The sequence below is a fragment of the Triticum dicoccoides genome, chromosome 5A (genome assembly GCF_002162155.2).
Source record: "Triticum dicoccoides isolate Atlit2015 ecotype Zavitan chromosome 5A, WEW_v2.0, whole genome shotgun sequence".
NCBI lineage: Eukaryota > Viridiplantae > Streptophyta > Magnoliopsida > Poales > Poaceae > Triticum > Triticum dicoccoides.
Window position 1 is genome coordinate 257,647,145 of NC_041388.1, and position 19,224 is coordinate 257,666,368.

Below are 19,224 nucleotides of genomic sequence, written 5' to 3' on the forward strand. Positions count from 1 at the left end.
TAACTGAAAGGGATTGATAGACTTGGACCACATATATATGAAGAATGAGTCCGTGTGACCAGTGACAGGGCTGCATGTACAACAAAAATAAAGAACATCGCATACGTATATGTTTTTGCATTTATTCTTTTGCTCGATATCGGCGCCTTGTTTCCGTATCCGCACATAAGTTTTCTTTTCTTTTTTATTTCGAGTGAACTTTGTTTGTACTTTCCTCTAGTACAGTTGGAAACTTTATGTACAAATTTCACTGCCTAAATCAGGGTAAAGTTTGCTTAATTCTTCTCTTTGGCGTAGCAAGGCTTAACACAAGATCTGAAATCCTAGGTTTGACATCTTTTGTGTCTCTTCAATATGGATTATCTTACTAAGACGAATTATCCTTTCAGTGGTACGTAAGCAACGTATCCGTCTATAGCAAAAGATCCTTCATGAGTTTGCCAATCATGATGATATGCGACTCCAGTCTTGACATTGTGTGAGTGCGTGTGTGTGTGATGATGTGCATGCGTGTGTGTCGATGTATGGACCCTCAATGTGCTACACCAATCGAACTCCTACGATTCTTCCCTTTTATGAGTGAAAACTCGGGAAAGAAAGATGAGTCACATCTCACCATTCAATATTTAGAAAAACGTGGGCTCACTCTAGGTGTGGTGCACAAACTCCTGCGATTCTACTTTTCATGAGAGGAAAGTCGGAGAAGAAAGAAGATTAGCATCTCATTATTTAATGTTTGCAAATGCACTTGCTCAAACTAGGTGTAATGCATACGAAACACTTACGATTCTTCAGACAGGAAAGAAAGAAGACTCACACTCAGAATGCAAAACAACTCCCAAGAACATATATTCCAGGGTGTAACAAACAACTTTGCAAATGTCAAAACTTTGCAAACAAACAGGCATGTATTTTGTTCGTTTTTATTTGGGTATCTGTAAATTTTGATGGAAAATCACAATATTATAGCCTGTGCAAAAAAACCTTCAAAAATAGCCATTTTAGAGCATCTTTTTGTTTTCCTTCGAAAATAGCTGTTTCAGAGCGCTTTTTTTGTTTCACTAGCAAAAGGGCCCGTGCGTTGCAACGGGAGAGAAAATTGACGTGTTCATCAAAATATCCACATGCATGATATGATAGCATTGGATGACATACAATTTGCTGTAACATAGATTGACCTCGCAACGATATACGTCTGACTTTACATCAATGTCGGTCGTTCTTACCGTGTTCATGTGGTCAGCTTTGCGACGTCGTCCTTCTGACTTAAAATACCACCAGCCGTCTTTGTAAGGTATGCATAATTGGCTCGTCCTTCCGACTTAAAATACCACCAACCATCCTTGTAGGGTATGCATAGTCGGCTTTGCAACACGGCGGTCACCGGTCGCTGCTGGTCATGTACATACGTGTCCTGGCAGTTGCGATCCCTGTGGTGATGCTTTCATGGTAACACATCAGAGGCACAAATCCAAACGGCTGACTCTCACCAAATCAATCCCTTTTACTACTTAGGGATCAATTCCTCTTAATTTCCCCAGCCATGCACAAAGCGCGTTCCTTCCTGCATTAATTATTCTCTTAATTACAGACTATTAGGTACAGAGCCTTGTTTTTCAACAGACAGGCATGCTGGCTCTACTGGTTGCGGACTTCGCTCCCGGAAAATCCTATATGACGCATTCTGCGTCAAGATGTCGACCTTTCGCACAGGAGGTCGCGATCTAGCGTCGCGATGGCCCGGCCCGTTCATGTGTTCTTCGTTCCCGGTTTCGGGACGCTTCTAGTAGGAGGTTTCAGCCGGTCTTTTCCGGTTTGAGGAATCTTCTAGAAGGTTCCTAAACCGGTTCTTTTGTTTCTTTTTTGTTTTCTTTTCGTTCGTTTTTCAATTTTTTTTCTGTTTCGTTTTTCCTTTTTCTTTTCTTCTTTGTTTCCTTTTCAGTTTCCAATTTTAAATAAATTCAGAATTTCATAATTTGTTTGGAATTTCAAATTTAGTACAAAATTTCAAATAATGTTCGGAAAAATTGAATTTTGATCACGTTATTCAATAAATGATAAAAAATAAAAAATGTTCAGATTTTCAAAAGTTTGTTCAAATATAGGAAACTTGTTCTATTAATACAAAAAATGTTTGAGTTTCACATTTTTAAAAATGTTCAGATTTTCAAATTTTTGTTCACGTTTTGAAATTTTGTTTCTATTAATTTAAAAAATGTTCGAGTTTCAAAACTTGTTCGCATTTTCAAAATTTTGTTCACATTTTCAAACGTTGTTTCCATTAATTCAAAAAATGTTCGAGTTCCAAAATTTGCTCACATTTTCAAAATATGTTCAGATTTTCAAAAAAAAATCACATTTTAAATCTTATTTAAATTAATTCAAAAAATGTTTGAGTTTCAATTCTTGTTCGCTTTTTCAAAAAATGTTCACAATTCAAAATAATGTTCGATGGCCAAATTTTGTTCAGAGTTACAAAAAATGTTCCCTTTCTCAAAAATTGTTTCCAGATCCAAAAATATGTTCACTTTCTTCTAATTTTGTTCCAAGTTTCAAAAAATGTTCGCTTTTTCTTTTTTTCGTCTAAATTTTATGAAATGTTCTTGTTTTTAAAATTTGTTGAACATTACAAAAAGGCTTTGCTGTTTTTCAAAAATTTGTTCACAGGTCAAAAAATGTTCAACATTTTAAAATAATTATTCGCTATTTTTGGAATAGTCCGCGTTCAAAGAAAGATACAGGTTTTGAAAATAAACTGCGTTTTTTTCTGCAAAGAAAAGAATGAACTGCATTCAAACTTCTAAAAACGTTTAGATCTGTCGTGGATTATGTTCTTATAGTGTTTGCTGCTCAACATTTGCAAATAACATTTAGTGGTGCAATGGCAAGCGCACATGGGTACTAAATGGGAGGTCTTGAGTTTGATTCTCCAGCCGCCCTCTGTTTTTTGCGTTTGTGAGTTCGAAACTCACTCTGTTTTTTGCGTTTGTGAGTTCGAAACTCACACAAGCGCCTAATTTTTAGCTGCTCCCTTTTTTAGCTGCTCCCCAATAAGGCCCAGGTTGGCCCATGCAGGACAGTCAGACGAAATTCAGCCCAATTACTAAAAAGCAAATTAATAGCGGGATTCAATTACTAAAAAGCATATGAATAGTATCCGAGGAAAAACTCACACAAGCGCCTAATTTTTAGCTGCTCCCTTTTTTAGCTGCTCCCCAATAAGGCCCAGGTTGGCCCATGCAGGACAGTCAGACGAAATTCAGCCCAATTACTAAAAAGCAAATTAATAGCGGGATTCAATTACTAAAAAGCATATGAATAGTATCACCTCGGATAATATGAGCGAAAAAACTGAAAGCGTAAATTTACGGGAAGAAGCGTATTGTGACGGTGAACCCTCTGTTTTTTGCGTTTGTGAGTTCGAAACTCACACAAGCGCCTAATTTTTAGCTGCTCCCCAATAAGGCCCAGGTTGGCCCATGCAGGACAGTCAGACGAAATTCAGCCCAATTACTAAAAAGCAAATTAATAGCGGGATTCAATTACTAAAAAGCATATGAATAGTATCACCTCGGATAATATGAGCGAAAAAACTGAAAGCGTAAATTTACGGGAAGAAGCGTATTGTGACGGTGAACCCACAGAGTCAATCCGTGCTTTATTATTAGGGATAGATTATAGCATATGCATTTTTTTCATGAAACTTTGTACGTGGATAGAAGACACAAACATTATGTAGTAATTTTTCTTTGAGATTTTTGACGTGCCCAACTCATGTGCCACTATTTAAATGGTATTTTCGCTTTTCAATGATATATATGGTACACATGCATCTCGGTGCACCTACACCATGGTTTTCATACCCAAGAACTTAAACAGAATTAGAAATGTAGACAAAATACTCCCTAGTTCACTACTTTCGCATGTGAGCTCACCAAACATGAAAAGGCCCCACGACTTGCTTTAACGTTGCTCTTCCCTCTTCCCTTTTTGAAGAATTTCTTTTGAAAATTGCATTATTTTACTTGTCCAAAGCAACAGAATGTACATGCATTTGGGCGGCTGCCAAATTTCCTAATCGAATAAAATTAGCATCGGATCGCCTGCAACGCTTTGCAAACTTGCGAGCAGTACAAGCACTGCCGAAAGATGCCAACACAACCGCGCAAATTCCAGTCCGAATCGGATTCCCGGAAATCCTGCACAGTAGCAAGTACAATTACAAAAGACACACAACAGTGGCGCGAGCGTAGACTAAGCATGCACTTTTAGCTCAGCTCCAACAGGAACCAGGCTGCAGCCAGCATCCAGACTGATGAAAAGAAAGGCTGTTGATTGAGCTGATTATTCTCGCAATCGCAGGACGTAATCCGACAAAGGGAACAAACTACAGCTGTGAAATGATGGTTTTTTCCTTGTATTCTTGACTCAAATAATACGCAAAACTGTCGAACAAAAATAAATCACGAGATACACTGTTATATCTTCTATGTAGCGCAGCACATTGTAAATGTTGCTTGATTATCTTCAAGCAAAAGGGCAATAACATCTTATGCAGAACTGAAACTCCTGGTATAAAAATAATATGAGAAAGCCATATACTACGTGGTACCACTAGCGAAAACTGAGAATTCGCACTGTCGTCTCGTAGTTTCATCAGTTCACGAATTTATTCACCTGGAGTCAGGTGACCGGCTGCTCACATACGCATAGGAATCGATGCCCCGGCCGATGGAATGGTTGCGTCAATGTTGCTAGGCATCAACACGTTGAAGCCATCGGCTGCTGTGGATATGATCATCCCAGGTATCTGTGGATGCCAGTGCAATTCCTTCAAATCTTTCTGGCCCTGCGTGCAGAAGATAATGAACATTATACATGTGATTCAACTATGAAACATAGCCAGTTCTCTTATGTCTACATGGGCTTAGCTCTGCCACTGTGTATTGCAAGAGCGAATATGATAATAGTACGCACCTGATGAACAAAGAGAAGTTGTGGGGGCAAATCTCGGGGTGCATTTGCTTGTTCTTTCATCTTGGCTTTGAATTCGGCCTCCTCTTCTGCGTCCCTTTCCAACGAAAGATCCCAAATCCTGGCACAAATTAATTATTATGTTATTATGGCATAGTAGTATGAGATGTCAGATATTTAGGGAAAAAGTTCAGCAATTCGGTGCAATCATAAAACATGAATGGGAGGAGGGTGGGCAGAGTTACGTACGTCAGTTGATTGTCGGCAGATGATACGGCCAAAGTTGATGCTTCATATGGACTCCATTCCACAGACGTAATCGGGTGCTTGTGGTACGCAAAATGTGCTACCATGGACTTACCAGGCTCGCCGCTCTGCCAGCAAATAAAGTCAGAAGGGAGAAACATTTGATATTATAAACACATTATCACAAAATCCCAGCTTTATTGTGAGTTGACCGCAAGAGTACTACTAGTTGAGGAGGTCCACCGAAAACCGACAAGCCAAGGACCTTGTGTTTTTATCAGCATGGAATTACCTCGATTGCTCTAATATCATGGACTGAGATACTGCCATCATCACAACCTGATGCTATAAGAGAACCTGCAAGCCTGAATATGAAATTCAGAGAAGTTGTAATGTACTATGTAGAAGACATTATAGTGTGCATAAAGATAGCAGATAGAGCACATACGAATTCCATGAGATCACATTCACGTCAGAATTGTGAACCTTAACAGGAGCATAACAAGGGTTCCTCCCTATACGTATATCCCATATAGCTATCGTCCCATCCACGGAACAAGAGGCAAACATATTTTCTTCTGTGGGATTCCACTGCAAAACAGAATTGTAGTAGCTGATATATTAAACAATATTATAGCTCATAGGATATATATATATATATATATATATATATATATATATATATATATATATATATATAATACATTATTGTGTTGCACACCTGCAGATCTTCAACGCTTGCAGAGTGTCCAACAAATGGCTTGGCGTCTACACTCCAATCGCTTGAAGTCGGCTCCCAAAGGTGAATGCACTTATTGCAATCGCCTGCATTTATACAAAGAATAAATTCTATGAATGGCGACATCTTTATTCCAACTGTACCAGGGATAAGACTTTGTACACACCAGAAACTAGTCTTCCAGTAACATTTGGACTCCAATCAATAGCATAGCCTTCATCTTTGTGGCCGCTAAATACTTTTAGAGGTACATGATTGTGGATAATGCCGTTATCTTTATGTGTAACTGTTCCTGGGTCTTCTAATGAAGCAATGAAGGAGCTGAAGTCCCACACCTGCATATGTAATCAACAGAGCACACAGCTAATTATATAGCACATGGAAGTAGCCAATGTGATGCATTCTGTTCCTGAGCAAGTTTTCGGAAGGAAATATAATGCACAGAATATATGTTCTGTTGCTGGGCAAATAGGACACTACCCATGTACATTCTGAGGCTTTTTCATAGGGAAGTACTGAAAATAATAAACTTCAGCTTGATGTACAGTAAAAAAGTTGATCTATCTCAAAAGAGCAGGGCATGATGTGCAGCATAAATTTTGTGGTTTTGATAAATCAGATGTGGACTAACCATAGTAAATTACCTGAACATGACCTGTGTCTCCCCATGTAGCACATATTTCCGGCTTTTGATTCATTGAGCGTATTCGGTTTATCGACCCCTCGTGAGCCACCTTTTGTAACTGGTACAACAGAATAAATTCTAGGTTACCAAGGGTCATGATGGATTCTGCATAATTACTTAAATGCCAGAATTGTAGTTTGGCACTTCAAGAATGAACACACATGCAAAATGGACTCTGCATCTTCATTGATTTCTTCATCATCTTCGTCGCTGCTGCTGTCACTATCCATATCATCATCACCATCAAGAGCTGAAGATGGTATTGGTTCCCGTTTCTTGCCCTTTATGTTGGAAAGCTTAAAAATACCAGCATAATTCCATGAAGCCTTCTCGGACTGAAAGAACAATTAGTCCAGTTCTTACGTCAGAGAGAATGTCCACTATTATCACAAAATATATACTATTTGAGATGTCGAGTGGACAATAATAGTTAACAAACAAAAAACAGAGGCATAGAAGGATCAAAACTTCCTCGTCATGGGTCAATAACATAATCATGTAGAATTCCATAAACACATCATGTCACTCAAGCTAAAAACCAACGTAACAACACTTCATTTAAGTTAAATGTGGTTGGATCTACAACTGACAAAATAGATAAAAGTCGACGATAACATTCTTCCCTACTTTATTGAGAGGGGTCTGATGGACGCGGATCTTTGGGTCTTGGGTGTCAATGCACCCGAATGGGGAAAAAATAAAAATTGCAAAATTAGTCAAAATTCTTGAAACTTCTTGGAAACAAGGGTATTATACTCGTGTGAAAAGTTTTGTGAAGGAATGACTTCCATGATATTATAGGCTGAAAAAACAAAACCGACACTAATAAAAGGTACTATCCACACTTTTGTACTCAAAATTTTGTTTTTTTGTCCCAAAGTTCGCAGAAGTCACTCCTTCAGGGACTTTTTATACGAGTATATAAAACTATACCATTCTTGTTTCCAGATTTTAAACAGGATATTATGGCACATGTGTTGCAGCCATATTAGAGTTGTTAGGAGATAGGAAAATTAATCCAACACTTAATGTACTCTTTACATATCTCAATATGCGCTTGGCTGCTGTCAAATGAGCTCTAGTTGGTGCATGAAGAAACTGACACACTTTATTTACTGCAAAGGAAATATCAGGCCTGCTGAGTGTCAAATACTGAAGTGCACCTACTAGACTTCTGTACCTGGTGCCATCCTCTTGATTCAAGGGTTGACCCTCTACAAGAGAGAGTTTTTGTGAACTAGACAATGGTGTTGATGATGGTTTACACCCCTGTAGACCAGCCTTACTCAATAAATCAGTTGCATATTCTCTTGACAAAGATGAAGTCCACCTTCTTTCATTTTCTTAACTTCAATGCCAAGGAAAAAAATGCAAATCCCCTAAATCTTTAAGTGCAAATTATGAGTTCAAATCTTTCAAAAGTGTTGTTACTGCTTCATTTGAAGAACTAATGATGTCATCAATATATATAAGCACAAAGATGGATGTATGTGACTTGTTATAAATGAATAGTGATGTATAATAATCAAAGGGAACAAAACCAAGTGCTTGCAACTTAGAGCTCAAAAAAAAGTACCATGCCTTTGCAGCTTGTTTCAATCCATAGAGAGATTTATCAAGCCTGCACACATGAAATGGTTTATTTTTATCTTCAAACCCAGGAGATTGCCTGATATAAACTTCCTCTTCCAAAACACCGTGAAGAAACGCATTTTGCACATCTAGCTATCTAAGGCTTCATTCTTTGGACGCAGCAACAGGTAGAACAAGACGAATTGTGGCAGCTTTAACAATAGGACTGAAAGTGTCCTCATAATCTATGCCATACCTCTGCTTGAACCCTTTTGCAAAAAGTCTGGCCTTGTAACGCTCTATGGTACCATCAGACCTTCTTTTTACTCCGAACACCCACTTGCAGTCAATCATACTTTTACCTGGATGTGAAGGAATCAGATGCCAAGTATTGTTTTTGTGAAGAGCATGAACTTCTTCATCCATAGCCTTTTTCCATATGGGATCAGCAAGGGTCTCATTGACAGTGTGTGGTTTTCCTGTAGAAGTGTTTGAACCAGTCAAACCATACTTAGTTTTATAGTTAGTTGGATTTAAAACACCTGTTTGGAGACGTGTACGGGGCGGTGTAGCAGGTGTATGCGCAGAAGATCCAGCGTCCTGTTGTGCAACAGGATCAGCAGATCCACCTGATCCAGCCGATCCCAAGGAGGCAGAGCTGCCCGCGCCCGCTAGATCCTCTGTGGTAGATGAGGGTGCCACAAAAGATCCAGGCGAACTAGTCGGATCAGGATCGATCCGTGCACTGGGCCCACCTGCGCGCGTCGGACAGCATGGCCCGCCTGGCATAAGTGCGGGGGACCGGCGCGTAGCCCGTAGTTGGTGGAACCCGCTCAGTCGGGCTGTCCCTTGGTGGAGTCTGGCGCGGCCTGCCAGTGGGACGTGTGGCGTTCGCAGGGTGGTGGAGAGCGGGGGAGGCAGGTGCAACACGGGTCGGGTGGTGGGGCACTGATCCCGGGGTGGATCCAGGCGCAGTCTGCTGCACCGATCCCGAAGGAGATCCAGGCGCAGGTTGCTGCACCGATCCTGAATATGATTGCGCCGGATCTGGTGTGTCCATGCCAGGATGATTTTGCACTGTTTTGAACAAAAATTTCATCATTCGTCATGCCATTTTCTGCCATGTTAATCTCTTTAGAAGAAGACTCATGTGAAGCCAAAGAGGAGTTAGTCAACATTAGATCATCACCAAGGAGATGGCAAGGAAGAAGAAGAATTTCCTTGTTGAGAGGAGCACCGGCATTGGGATGAAGCTTTTCAAAGGGAAATTGAGTTCCATAAAAGACAACATCACGAGAGATGTAAACACGACCAGTGGACACGTCTAGGCATTTGACACCCTTATGTTGAGCACTGTAGCCGAGAAAGACACATTGCTTGGAACCAAACATGAGTTTGCTAGTGTTATAGGGACGAAGGTTAGTCCAACAAGCACAACCAAAAACTCTAAGGGTGGTGTAGTCTGGTGTGACATGTAATAGACGTTCAGTAGGAGTTTCATTTGAGATGGTATGAGTGGGCCACATATTGATGAGATGAACTCTAGTAAGGAAAGCTTCATCCCAAAATTTTAGTGGCATTGGATGCCGCAGCTAGAATAGCTAAGCCTACTTCAACAATATGTCTACGTTTTCGTTCAACATAACCATTTTGTTGATGTGCACGTGGACATGAGACATGATGTGAGATGCCTATTTGTTGAAAGAAGAGGTTTAACTTTTCAAATTCACCACCCCAATCTGATTGCTTGGCAAGGATCTTGCTATAAAATTTGCGTTCGACAAGGGCTTAAAAATTATGAAAGACTTGGAATACATCAGAACGCTTTTTAAGAAGGTAGATCAAGTGTATTTTCTAAAGTCATCAACAAAACTCACATAATAAGAATGTCTACCAACAGAAGTTAAACTCTTACAACACTAGTAGAAATATCGTGGTTATGATCAAATCTACACGGCTGCAAACGGTCCAGGTATGGAGATAAGTCACATTGGTAAATCAATCATTGAAACCCCACAAACCAATCTTGAACTCAATGAAATCTTGCATGTTTCTAATGCCTCCAAAAATCTTTTGTTTGTCCATCGTATTGCTCTTGACAATAATGTGTTTCTAGAGTTTCACCCTTTCTTCTTTCTGATCAAGGATCATGTATTCTTCATAGAGGTGTTTGTGTGCAAGGACTCTACTCATTGCTTCCCAAGTATTGCAAGTTCAATAAACAAGTGTATGGTGCCATCAAGCTTTCTACTGAAAGGAAGAACAGTCGTTTAGGTCATCCATCTTTTCTACTGTTCATCAAATTCTTAGTAGAAATAAACTCCCAGTTGTTGGTGAGAGAAATTCAGAAACTATATGTGACTCATGCCAAAGAGAAAAAAGTCATCAATCGCCCTATCCTATCTCTACTAGTGTGTCTACCAAACCCTTGCAACTTTTTTTTCTGATGTTTGGGGTCCAGCACCCACTTCTGTTCGTAGACATTCTTATTATATAAGTTTTGTTGATGACTTTAGCAAATACACTTGGATCTACCTTCTTAAAAAATGTTCTAATGTATTCCAAGTGTTTAATAATTTTCAAGCCCTTGCGAATGCAAATTTGATAGTAAGATCCCTGGCATGCAATCAGATTGTGGTAGTGAATATGAAAAGTTAAACTCCTTATTTCAACAAATAGACATCTCACATCATGTCTCATGTCCACATGCACATCAACAAAATGGTTCCGCTGAAAGGAAACATAGACATATTGTTGAAGTAGGCTTAGCTATTCTAGCTGCAGCTTACTGCAGTTCATCTTATCAATATGTGGCTCAGTCGTACCATCTTCAGTGAAACTCCTATTGAATGTCTATTACATGTCACACTAGACTACACCAGCCTTAGAGTTGTTGGTTGTTCTTGCTGGCCAAACCTTCGCCCCTAACACTCGCAAACTCATGTCTCGTTCCAAGCAATGTGTCTTTCTCGGTTACAGTGCTCAACATAAGGGTGTCACATGCCTAGAGGTGTCCACTGGTCGTGTTTACATCTCTCGTGATGTTGTCTTTTATGAAACTCAGTTTCCCTTTGCAAAGCTTCATCCCAATGTCGAGAAAGAAATTCTTCTTCCTCCTTCCCATCTCCTTGGTGATGCATGTGGGTGTTGATAATGATGATCCAATGTTGACTAACTCCTCTTTGGTTTCACATGAGTCTTCTGCTATAGAGATTAACGGGGCAGAAAATGGCATGACGAATGATGAATTTTTTGTTCAAAATGGTGCACAAAATCATCCTGTTGTGGACACACCAGATCCGGCGCGATCGTCTTCGGGATCGGTGCAGCAGACTACGCCGGGATCCTTGCCGGGATCGGTGCCCCACCAGCTGGACCGTGTTGCACCTGCGTCCCGCTCTCCGCCACCCTGCGATCGCCATGCGTCCCACTGGCGGGCCGCGCTAGACTCTACCAGGGACAGCCCGATCGAGCAGGTTCCACCGACTGGGTGCCCGCACCGGTCCCCCACACTTATGCCAGGAGGGCCCAACACGCGGATCGATCCAGATCCGGCTGGCTCGCCCGGATCTTTTGCGGCGCCCTTGCCTTCTGCGTTGCCCGCATCTTCCACAGAGGATCAGGCGGGCGTTGGCAGCTCTGCCTCCTCGGGATGGATCTGCTGATATTGTTGCATAGCAGGACGCTGGATCTTCTGCGCATACACCTGCTGCACTGCCATGTACACGTCTCCAAACAGGTGTTTTAAATCCAACTAACTATATAGAACTAAGTATGGTTTGGCTGTTTCACATTGTCATTGAGGCCCTTGCTAATCCCATATGGAAAACGGCTATGGATTGAGAAGTTCATGCTCTTCACAAAAACAATACTTAGCATTTGGTTCCTTCACATCCAGGTAAAAATGTGATTGACTACAAGTGGGTGTTCGGAATAAAAAGAAGGTTTGATGGTACCATAGACTACCTGTTGCTGCGTCCAGAGAATGAAGACTTAGACAGCTAGATGTGCAAAATGCGTTTCTTCGCGACGTTTTAGAAGAGGAAGTTTATATGAGGCAACCTCCTAGGTATGAAGATAAAAATAAACCATTTCATGTGTGCAGGCTTGATAAATCTCTCTATGGACTGAAACAAGCTCCAAGGGCATGGTACTCTCGTTTGAGCTCTAAGTTGCAAGCACTTGGTTTTGTTCTCTCTGATTCTGATACATCACCATTCATTTATAACAAGTCACATACATCCATCTTTGTGCTTATATATGTTGATGACATCATTGTTACCGGTTCTTCACATGAAGCAGTAACAACACTTTTGAAAGATTTGAACTCAGAATTTGCACTTAAAGATTTAGGGGATTTGCATTTTTTTCCTTGGCATTGAAGTTAAGAAAATGAAAGAAGGTGGACTTCATCTTTCTCAAGAGAAATATGCAACTGATTTATTGAGTAAGGCTGGTCCACAGGGGTGTAAACCATCATCAACACCATTGTCTAGTTCAAAAAAACAATTTCTTGTAGAGGGTCAACCCTTGAATCAAGAGGATGGCACCAGGTACAGAAGTCTAGTAGGCGCACTTCAGTATTTGACACTCACTAGACCTGATATTTCCTTTGCGGTAAGTAAAATGTGTCAGTTTCTTCATGCACCAACTACAGCTCATTTGACAGTGGCCAAGCGCATTTTTTCTTTGTCCCGAAGTTCACAGAAGTCACTCCTTCGGGGAATTTTTATACGAGTATAACACTATTACCATTCTTATTTTCAGAAAGTTTCAGAACTTTTTGACTTGTTTTGAAATTTCTAAATTACTATTTTCAAATCAGGTGCAATGGGACCTGAAATGAAGAGCAAACCCACTTTCTTTACTAATCAACATCTGCCGAATTCCTGCACGGAGTTGAGAAATTTCTACGGCTAGATTCAAAAGGCATGAAGATAAATGCAACCTGAGTTCCAGCAATGCCGTATAACGTATGTGGGAACTCCGACCGCACAAGCCCGAGTTGATCGCGCAGAACATCAAAGCTACAGCAAAGTGTAAATCATTGAGAATCAATCATATATTGTGCTGTGATCAGGACAGAAAGAACGCGCGCCCGTATGGAGGTTTTTGTTTTTGTTACCTCAGGCAAGGCCACCCAATGCTAAATCCTCTGAGATAATTGTAAGCCTCCGGGTCAAACTGGAGCTCCTCCCCCTCTTCCAGCGCATCAACACCTGGTTGCCACACCTAGGAAAAAGCACACACCGGTTAAGCTCGATTCTAAAAGGCACAATCAGCACAATTTTGGAGCTTCCATGGTATATCCAGCGCACACAAAGTTTCTTTGTAGCTCAGGCTATATGGAACCTCTTATTCTCAACCCTCCAGCCTTGCTTTGAGATCCGTACTCTCCAACTAACTAACAACAACAAGATTTCTCTTTTTTGTTTCTCGAAAATGAAACAACATATGAACTTCAAACTTTGCAGACCGAACAAACATTAGAACATCAATGTGTGAAACATTCAGCGCAGCCGAAGATTGACAACATAAGACGAACGGGTTATGATCCCTCACCTGAGCCGGGCCAGAAGCCACCGCTGTGTTGGTAGAAGACGACGACGAGGCCTCGCCTTTCCTGGATCCCTACTCAGAAAAATTTCCCCACCAAAAAAGAAGAATTAGGGATACAGAGCTCAAGGCTTGGACGAGGACTTGTGCAAAATTATGGTGCGGAATCGCATGCCTTGGTCCTCTTCGACCTGGCCTTTTTGATGGTGCGAGCCATGAGAAGATCAGCGCGCGAATACACCAGTCGCGAAGGTCGATTGGGTGGCGGGGTAGGAAAGCGTGGAGAGGGAGAGACGGAGGACGGTGGTCGGAGTTGGAGAAGCCGGGGAATTCGCGGCTGCTGCAAGCCTACAACTGCAAAGACGTCCCGGACAAGGGTTTTACTACTTTTTTTTAGGCAAAGACAAGGGTTTATCGTGACATGACAATTCGGTTGCATGGGCCGGGTTGCGAGTCGCGTGGGACCTATGGATTCGTTTCGGCTCATTCCCGAAGCCGCAGCATTGTTTCTGAATTTATTTTAAAATTTTCAGCGATGCGTTTTAGTGAGGGGAGACGTTTCCGTTGATGACGAGGCACCTACAGTGAATTCATAAATCTTAAAATGATATGCCGGCTTAGTTTTTCAAAGGTACTCATAGAGATATGATGTGCATGTGTGTGTTCATAAAGGTGACTGTGTGTATGTATGAGCGCTTGCTCTGTACTGTGTTCAAAAAAGTATACAGTGAGGACAACACATGTCTCGTCTCAAGGGCTCGCGCGTATAAACCGGTCTGTTAGCATGGTCGCTCACTCATTCTACGTGCAGGTTCAACCCGTTTCCTTATTTTTCATTTTCTTTTAAATTTTTTTTAGGATTTTTCCCTTCATCAATTTTCTTTGGTTTTCTGTTTTTTATCATTGTGTTTCTTCATTTCTTTCACAGTTTTTATCAGGGTTTTTTTTTGTTTCTTTTCAGATTTTCACTGGGTTTTTCTATTTCTTCTTTGTTTTTTTGGGTTTATTGCCTTTTTATTTTCTTTGCAATTTTCTTTCGTGGCTAGTGTTTTTTTGTGCAAACATTGGCGATCTATTCTCTTTTTAATCTTGGCAGGTCATTGTTTACGTGGCTTGTTTTCTTTGTTTTTTGTTTCTTTTTCGGGTTTATTGGTTTTTTATTTTCTTTGCAATTTTCTTTCTTAGCTAGTGATTTTTTTGTGCAAACGTTGGTGATCTATTGTCTTTTTAATCTTGGCAGGTCATTGTTTATGTGGCTTGTACTATGATCCTTATGATATAAATGAGACATGTATTATTATGCCAAAAATACAAATATACATTTTTTGTATACATCAAAAATATTTTTTATATACACATTTAACTTTTTAGAAATACATGATTAACATTTTCTAAAACATATTTTTATGCCTAATTTTTTCATAAACATTCTATACTAGTACATTGGCACGTGCAAAGCATGTCGACGGTGAATAGTTATGTTGGCTTCAAAAAATACGGATAAAATTTATATGAAAAACATGAGACGTTGAATAATCTACCATATAGTCACTTTGTCGGCTATCTAATTTTGACTCTTAAAATGGATTATTTGTATACAATGGTCCACCAAAAAAAATTAAAACACGAAGAGAAAAATCAAGGATGTAAATTGCTACTGCTACTTTTGAGGTGCTCAACTGTTTGCATAATTTTTTTGGTAAAAAAGGACTGTTTGCGGATTTTTTTTACCAAAAAATTCGTTCTGCTACAAAAAAAGAAAGAAAGAGAAGTTGTAGAACAAATTACTGAACTGTGCCTCAGCTATCATCTTATATTTCTCTCACGTCCATGTGTACTAATCATTGAACTGTACACTTGTGGCTCCTACGTTTACATCTTCATAAGAGAGCATTGAAATGGAGAGGAAACAACACCTCACGTGAGCTAAGCCCTTGTGACCCACGCATCAGTGAGTGGAATGGTCCTACTCTAGACTGTGGAAGGACCTCGCTGCTTTTATTTTCTGCCAACGAGCACTGCCACATGACAGGAGGGTGAGCAGGACAGTGGCGGGCAGCACCGCGAATCCCTGCACTTTGGGCCGCTAGATTGCTGAATCGGACGGTTGATTTATGTCCATGTAGCTCCGCAACTGAGCAAATTTGATATCAGCCATCGGATTTAAAAGATCCAAAGGTCCATGTGCATCTATATTGGTACACTATATAGTAGTATATATTTTTTGTATACATCAGAAACATTTTATGTATGCATGTTTAATATTTTTCAAATACATGATTAACATTTTCTAATACATATTTTTATGTCTACTTTTTTCATACACATTCTATATTTTTTGTATACACTGAAAATATTTTCATGCACACCTTTAACATCCTGTATATACCTAAATAGTTGATCCCCACCACCTCAATTCTCTCAACATGCATACATGCCAACTCATCACACATGCCACCTCATTATTCTGCTAATCATTTCTCTTAACATACATAGGAGATGCTATTTATATTCCCTCTCAACATGCACACATCCCAACTCACCACATATGCCACATCATCAATCACACTAATTATATTTCTCTCAACCTGCATGAGAAATTCCACTTATATTTTGTATATGTTTGCAACTAAATAATAATCAAACTCAATATATTATAGCTACTTTAATTTTTATAAAAAACTATTGCAACCTATTTTTGCAGCAACGCACGGAGTATCATCTAGTTTTAAAAACCATTTTAAACATTTTTAAACACATATTTTCTGTTTAATCCTCAGAAATATTTTATTGTTCAACATTTTGCAAATACATTATTAACATTTCTAGAACATATATTATTTATATCAACATTCTCCATACACATTCTTCATTTTTTATATACATCGGGAACATTTTTATATATAAGTTTCACATTGTCAAAATAGATTATTAACACTTTTAAAAACATATGTTATTTTATATCTACTTTTTCCCATGCACATTGTACAAATTTTGTATACATTTCTCGTATAAACCAGAAACATTTTTTATACAAATTTGTATATTTTAAAACTTATGATTAACATTTTTCAGAAAAATGAAAACTTACCTTTTTCTACATTTTTACGTACGTATTGTACATTTTTTTGTATACATCGGAAACATTTTCTCTATACATTTATATCGTTTAAATGCATGATTAACATTTTCTAACTTTTGTATATAAAGTTATTTTTATAATTGATATATTTAGAATTTTCAAAATACAAGAAAAAATTTCAAAATGCAAAATTGTTGAAAAAAGGAAGAAAAAAACGTTGAAGGCTTGTGCATGCGCTGGCTGGCTCAACCGGGCGACTGCCTGAAGCAAGCCGTCCTATTGTCTCGCTCGCTTATAGAGAGACATAGCCCCCCCTCCCTCGGTGAATCTCAAACCGGTATTTGCCAAGACTCCCTCACTATGGTTCGGGCTCAAATTCACGTAACCCTCAAGATCGAGCGGTTGTAGCAGCGAGGGAACGACTAGTTGGGGGTTACCCAGCCGCCGCCACGTGACGTGCGTTCGTTTCTTGCATTGGGATGTTTTTTCTCTTGGTTTTTTGTTGTCTTTTCTGCTTTTAGTTTTTTCCTTGTAGTGCTTCCACATGAAGCAAAATAATGCTATCATGGCAAAGAGAAGCAGACTAGTGCTTCACGTGAAGCGTAGTAGTGCTTTCCTGTGAAACACAATAGTGGTTCACCCTGTGCGGGGAGCATAGTTTGTGCTTTTTTTTAAAAGAAAAACTTAAAGGAAATATGCTCTAGAGGTAATAATAAAGTTGTTATTTATATTTCCTTATATCATGATAAATGTTTATTATTCATGCTAGTATTTTATTAACCAGAAACTTAGTACATGTGTGAATACATAAACAAAACAGTGTGTCCTTAGTATGCCTCTACTTAACTAGCTCGTTAATCAAAGATAGTTAAGTTTTCTGACCATAGACATGTGTTGTCATTTGATAAACGGGATCACATGATGTGATGAACAAGACCCATCCGTTAGCTTAGCATAGATGATCGTTTAGTTTTATTGCTATTGCTTTCATCATGACTTATACATGTTCCTCTGACTATGAGATTATGCAACTTCCGAATACCGGAGGAACACCTTGTGTGCTATCAAACGTCACAACGTAACTGGGTGATTATAAAGATGCTCTACAGGTGTCTCTGATGGTGTTTGTTGAGTTGGCATAGATCGAGATTAGGATTTGTCACTCCGTGTATCGGATAGGTATCTCTGGGTCCTCTCAGTAATGCACATCACTATGAGCCTTGCAAGCAATGTGACTAATGAGTTAGTTGCGAGATGATGCATTACGGAACGAGTAAAGACACTTGCCAGTAACGAGATTGAACTAGGTATGATGATACCGACGATCGAATCTCGGACAACTAACATACCGATGACGAAGGGAACAATGTATGTTGTTATGCGGTTTGACCGATAAAGATCTTCGTAGAATATGTAGGAACCAATATGATGTTAGGGAACGTAGTAATTTCAAAAAAATTCTTACGCACATGCAAGAACATGATGATGCATAGCAACGAGAGGGGAGAGTATTGTCTACGTACCCTCGTAGACCGGAAGCGGAAGCGTTAGCACAACGCGGTTGATGTAGTCGTACATCTTCACGGCCCGACCGATCAAGCACCGAAACTACGGCACCTCCGAGTTCTAGCACACGTTCAGCTCGATGACGATCCCCGGACCCCGATCCAGCAGAATGTCGGGGAAGAGTTCCGTCAGCACGACGGCGTGGTGACGATCTTGATGTTTTACCGTCGCAGGGCTTCGCCTAAGCACCGCTACAATATTATCGAGGATTATGGTGGAGGAGGGCACCGCACATGGCTAATAGATCTCAAGGATCAATTGTTGTGTCTTTGGGGTGCCCCCTGCACCCGTATATAAAGGAGCAAGGGAGGAGGAGGCCGGCCCTAGGAAGGGGCGCACCAAGTGTGGAGTCCTACTAGGACTCCCTAGTCCTAGTAGGATTCCACCTCCCATATGAAATAGGAAAAGAGGAAGGGAAAAAGAGAAGGAAGGAAGGGGGCGCCCCCTTCCCTAGTCCAATTCGGACCAGACCAAGGGGAGGGGTGCGGCCACCCTTGAGGCCCTTTTCCTTCTTTCCCGTATGGCCCAATAAGGCCCAATACGTATTCCCGTAACTCTCCGGTACTCCGAAAAATATACCCAAATCACTCGGAACCTTTCCGATGTCCGAATATAGTCGTCCAATATATCGATCTTTACGTCTCGACCATTTCGAGACTCCTCGTGATGTCCCCGATCTCATCCGGGACTCCGAACTCCTTTGGTACATCAAAACTCATAAACTCATAATATAACTGTCATCGAAACCTTAAGCGTGCGGACCCTACGGGTTCGAGAACAATGTAGACATGACCGAAACACGTC

General features: G+C 40.2%; 1 protein-coding gene across 1 annotated transcript; it reads right to left on the reverse strand.

The window, feature by feature from the left end:
- Positions 1 to 4,510: 4,510 nt before the first annotated feature.
- LOC119299405 (glutamate-rich WD repeat-containing protein 1-like) lies at positions 4,511 to 13,989 on the reverse strand. Its single transcript, XM_037576637.1, has 13 exons — positions 13,948 to 13,989; positions 13,779 to 13,847; positions 13,342 to 13,448; positions 13,165 to 13,243; positions 6,806 to 6,979; positions 6,604 to 6,702; positions 6,126 to 6,294; positions 5,942 to 6,045; positions 5,669 to 5,811; positions 5,513 to 5,585; positions 5,224 to 5,348; positions 4,978 to 5,095; positions 4,511 to 4,849 (listed from the first exon to the last, which is right to left on the reverse strand). The coding sequence occupies exons 1-13, from the start codon at positions 13,987 to 13,989 to the stop codon at positions 4,700 to 4,702; spliced, it is 1,452 nt and encodes a 483-aa protein (XP_037432534.1). The 3' UTR covers positions 4,511 to 4,699.
- Between the last annotated feature and the right edge of the window lie 5,235 nt (positions 13,990 to 19,224).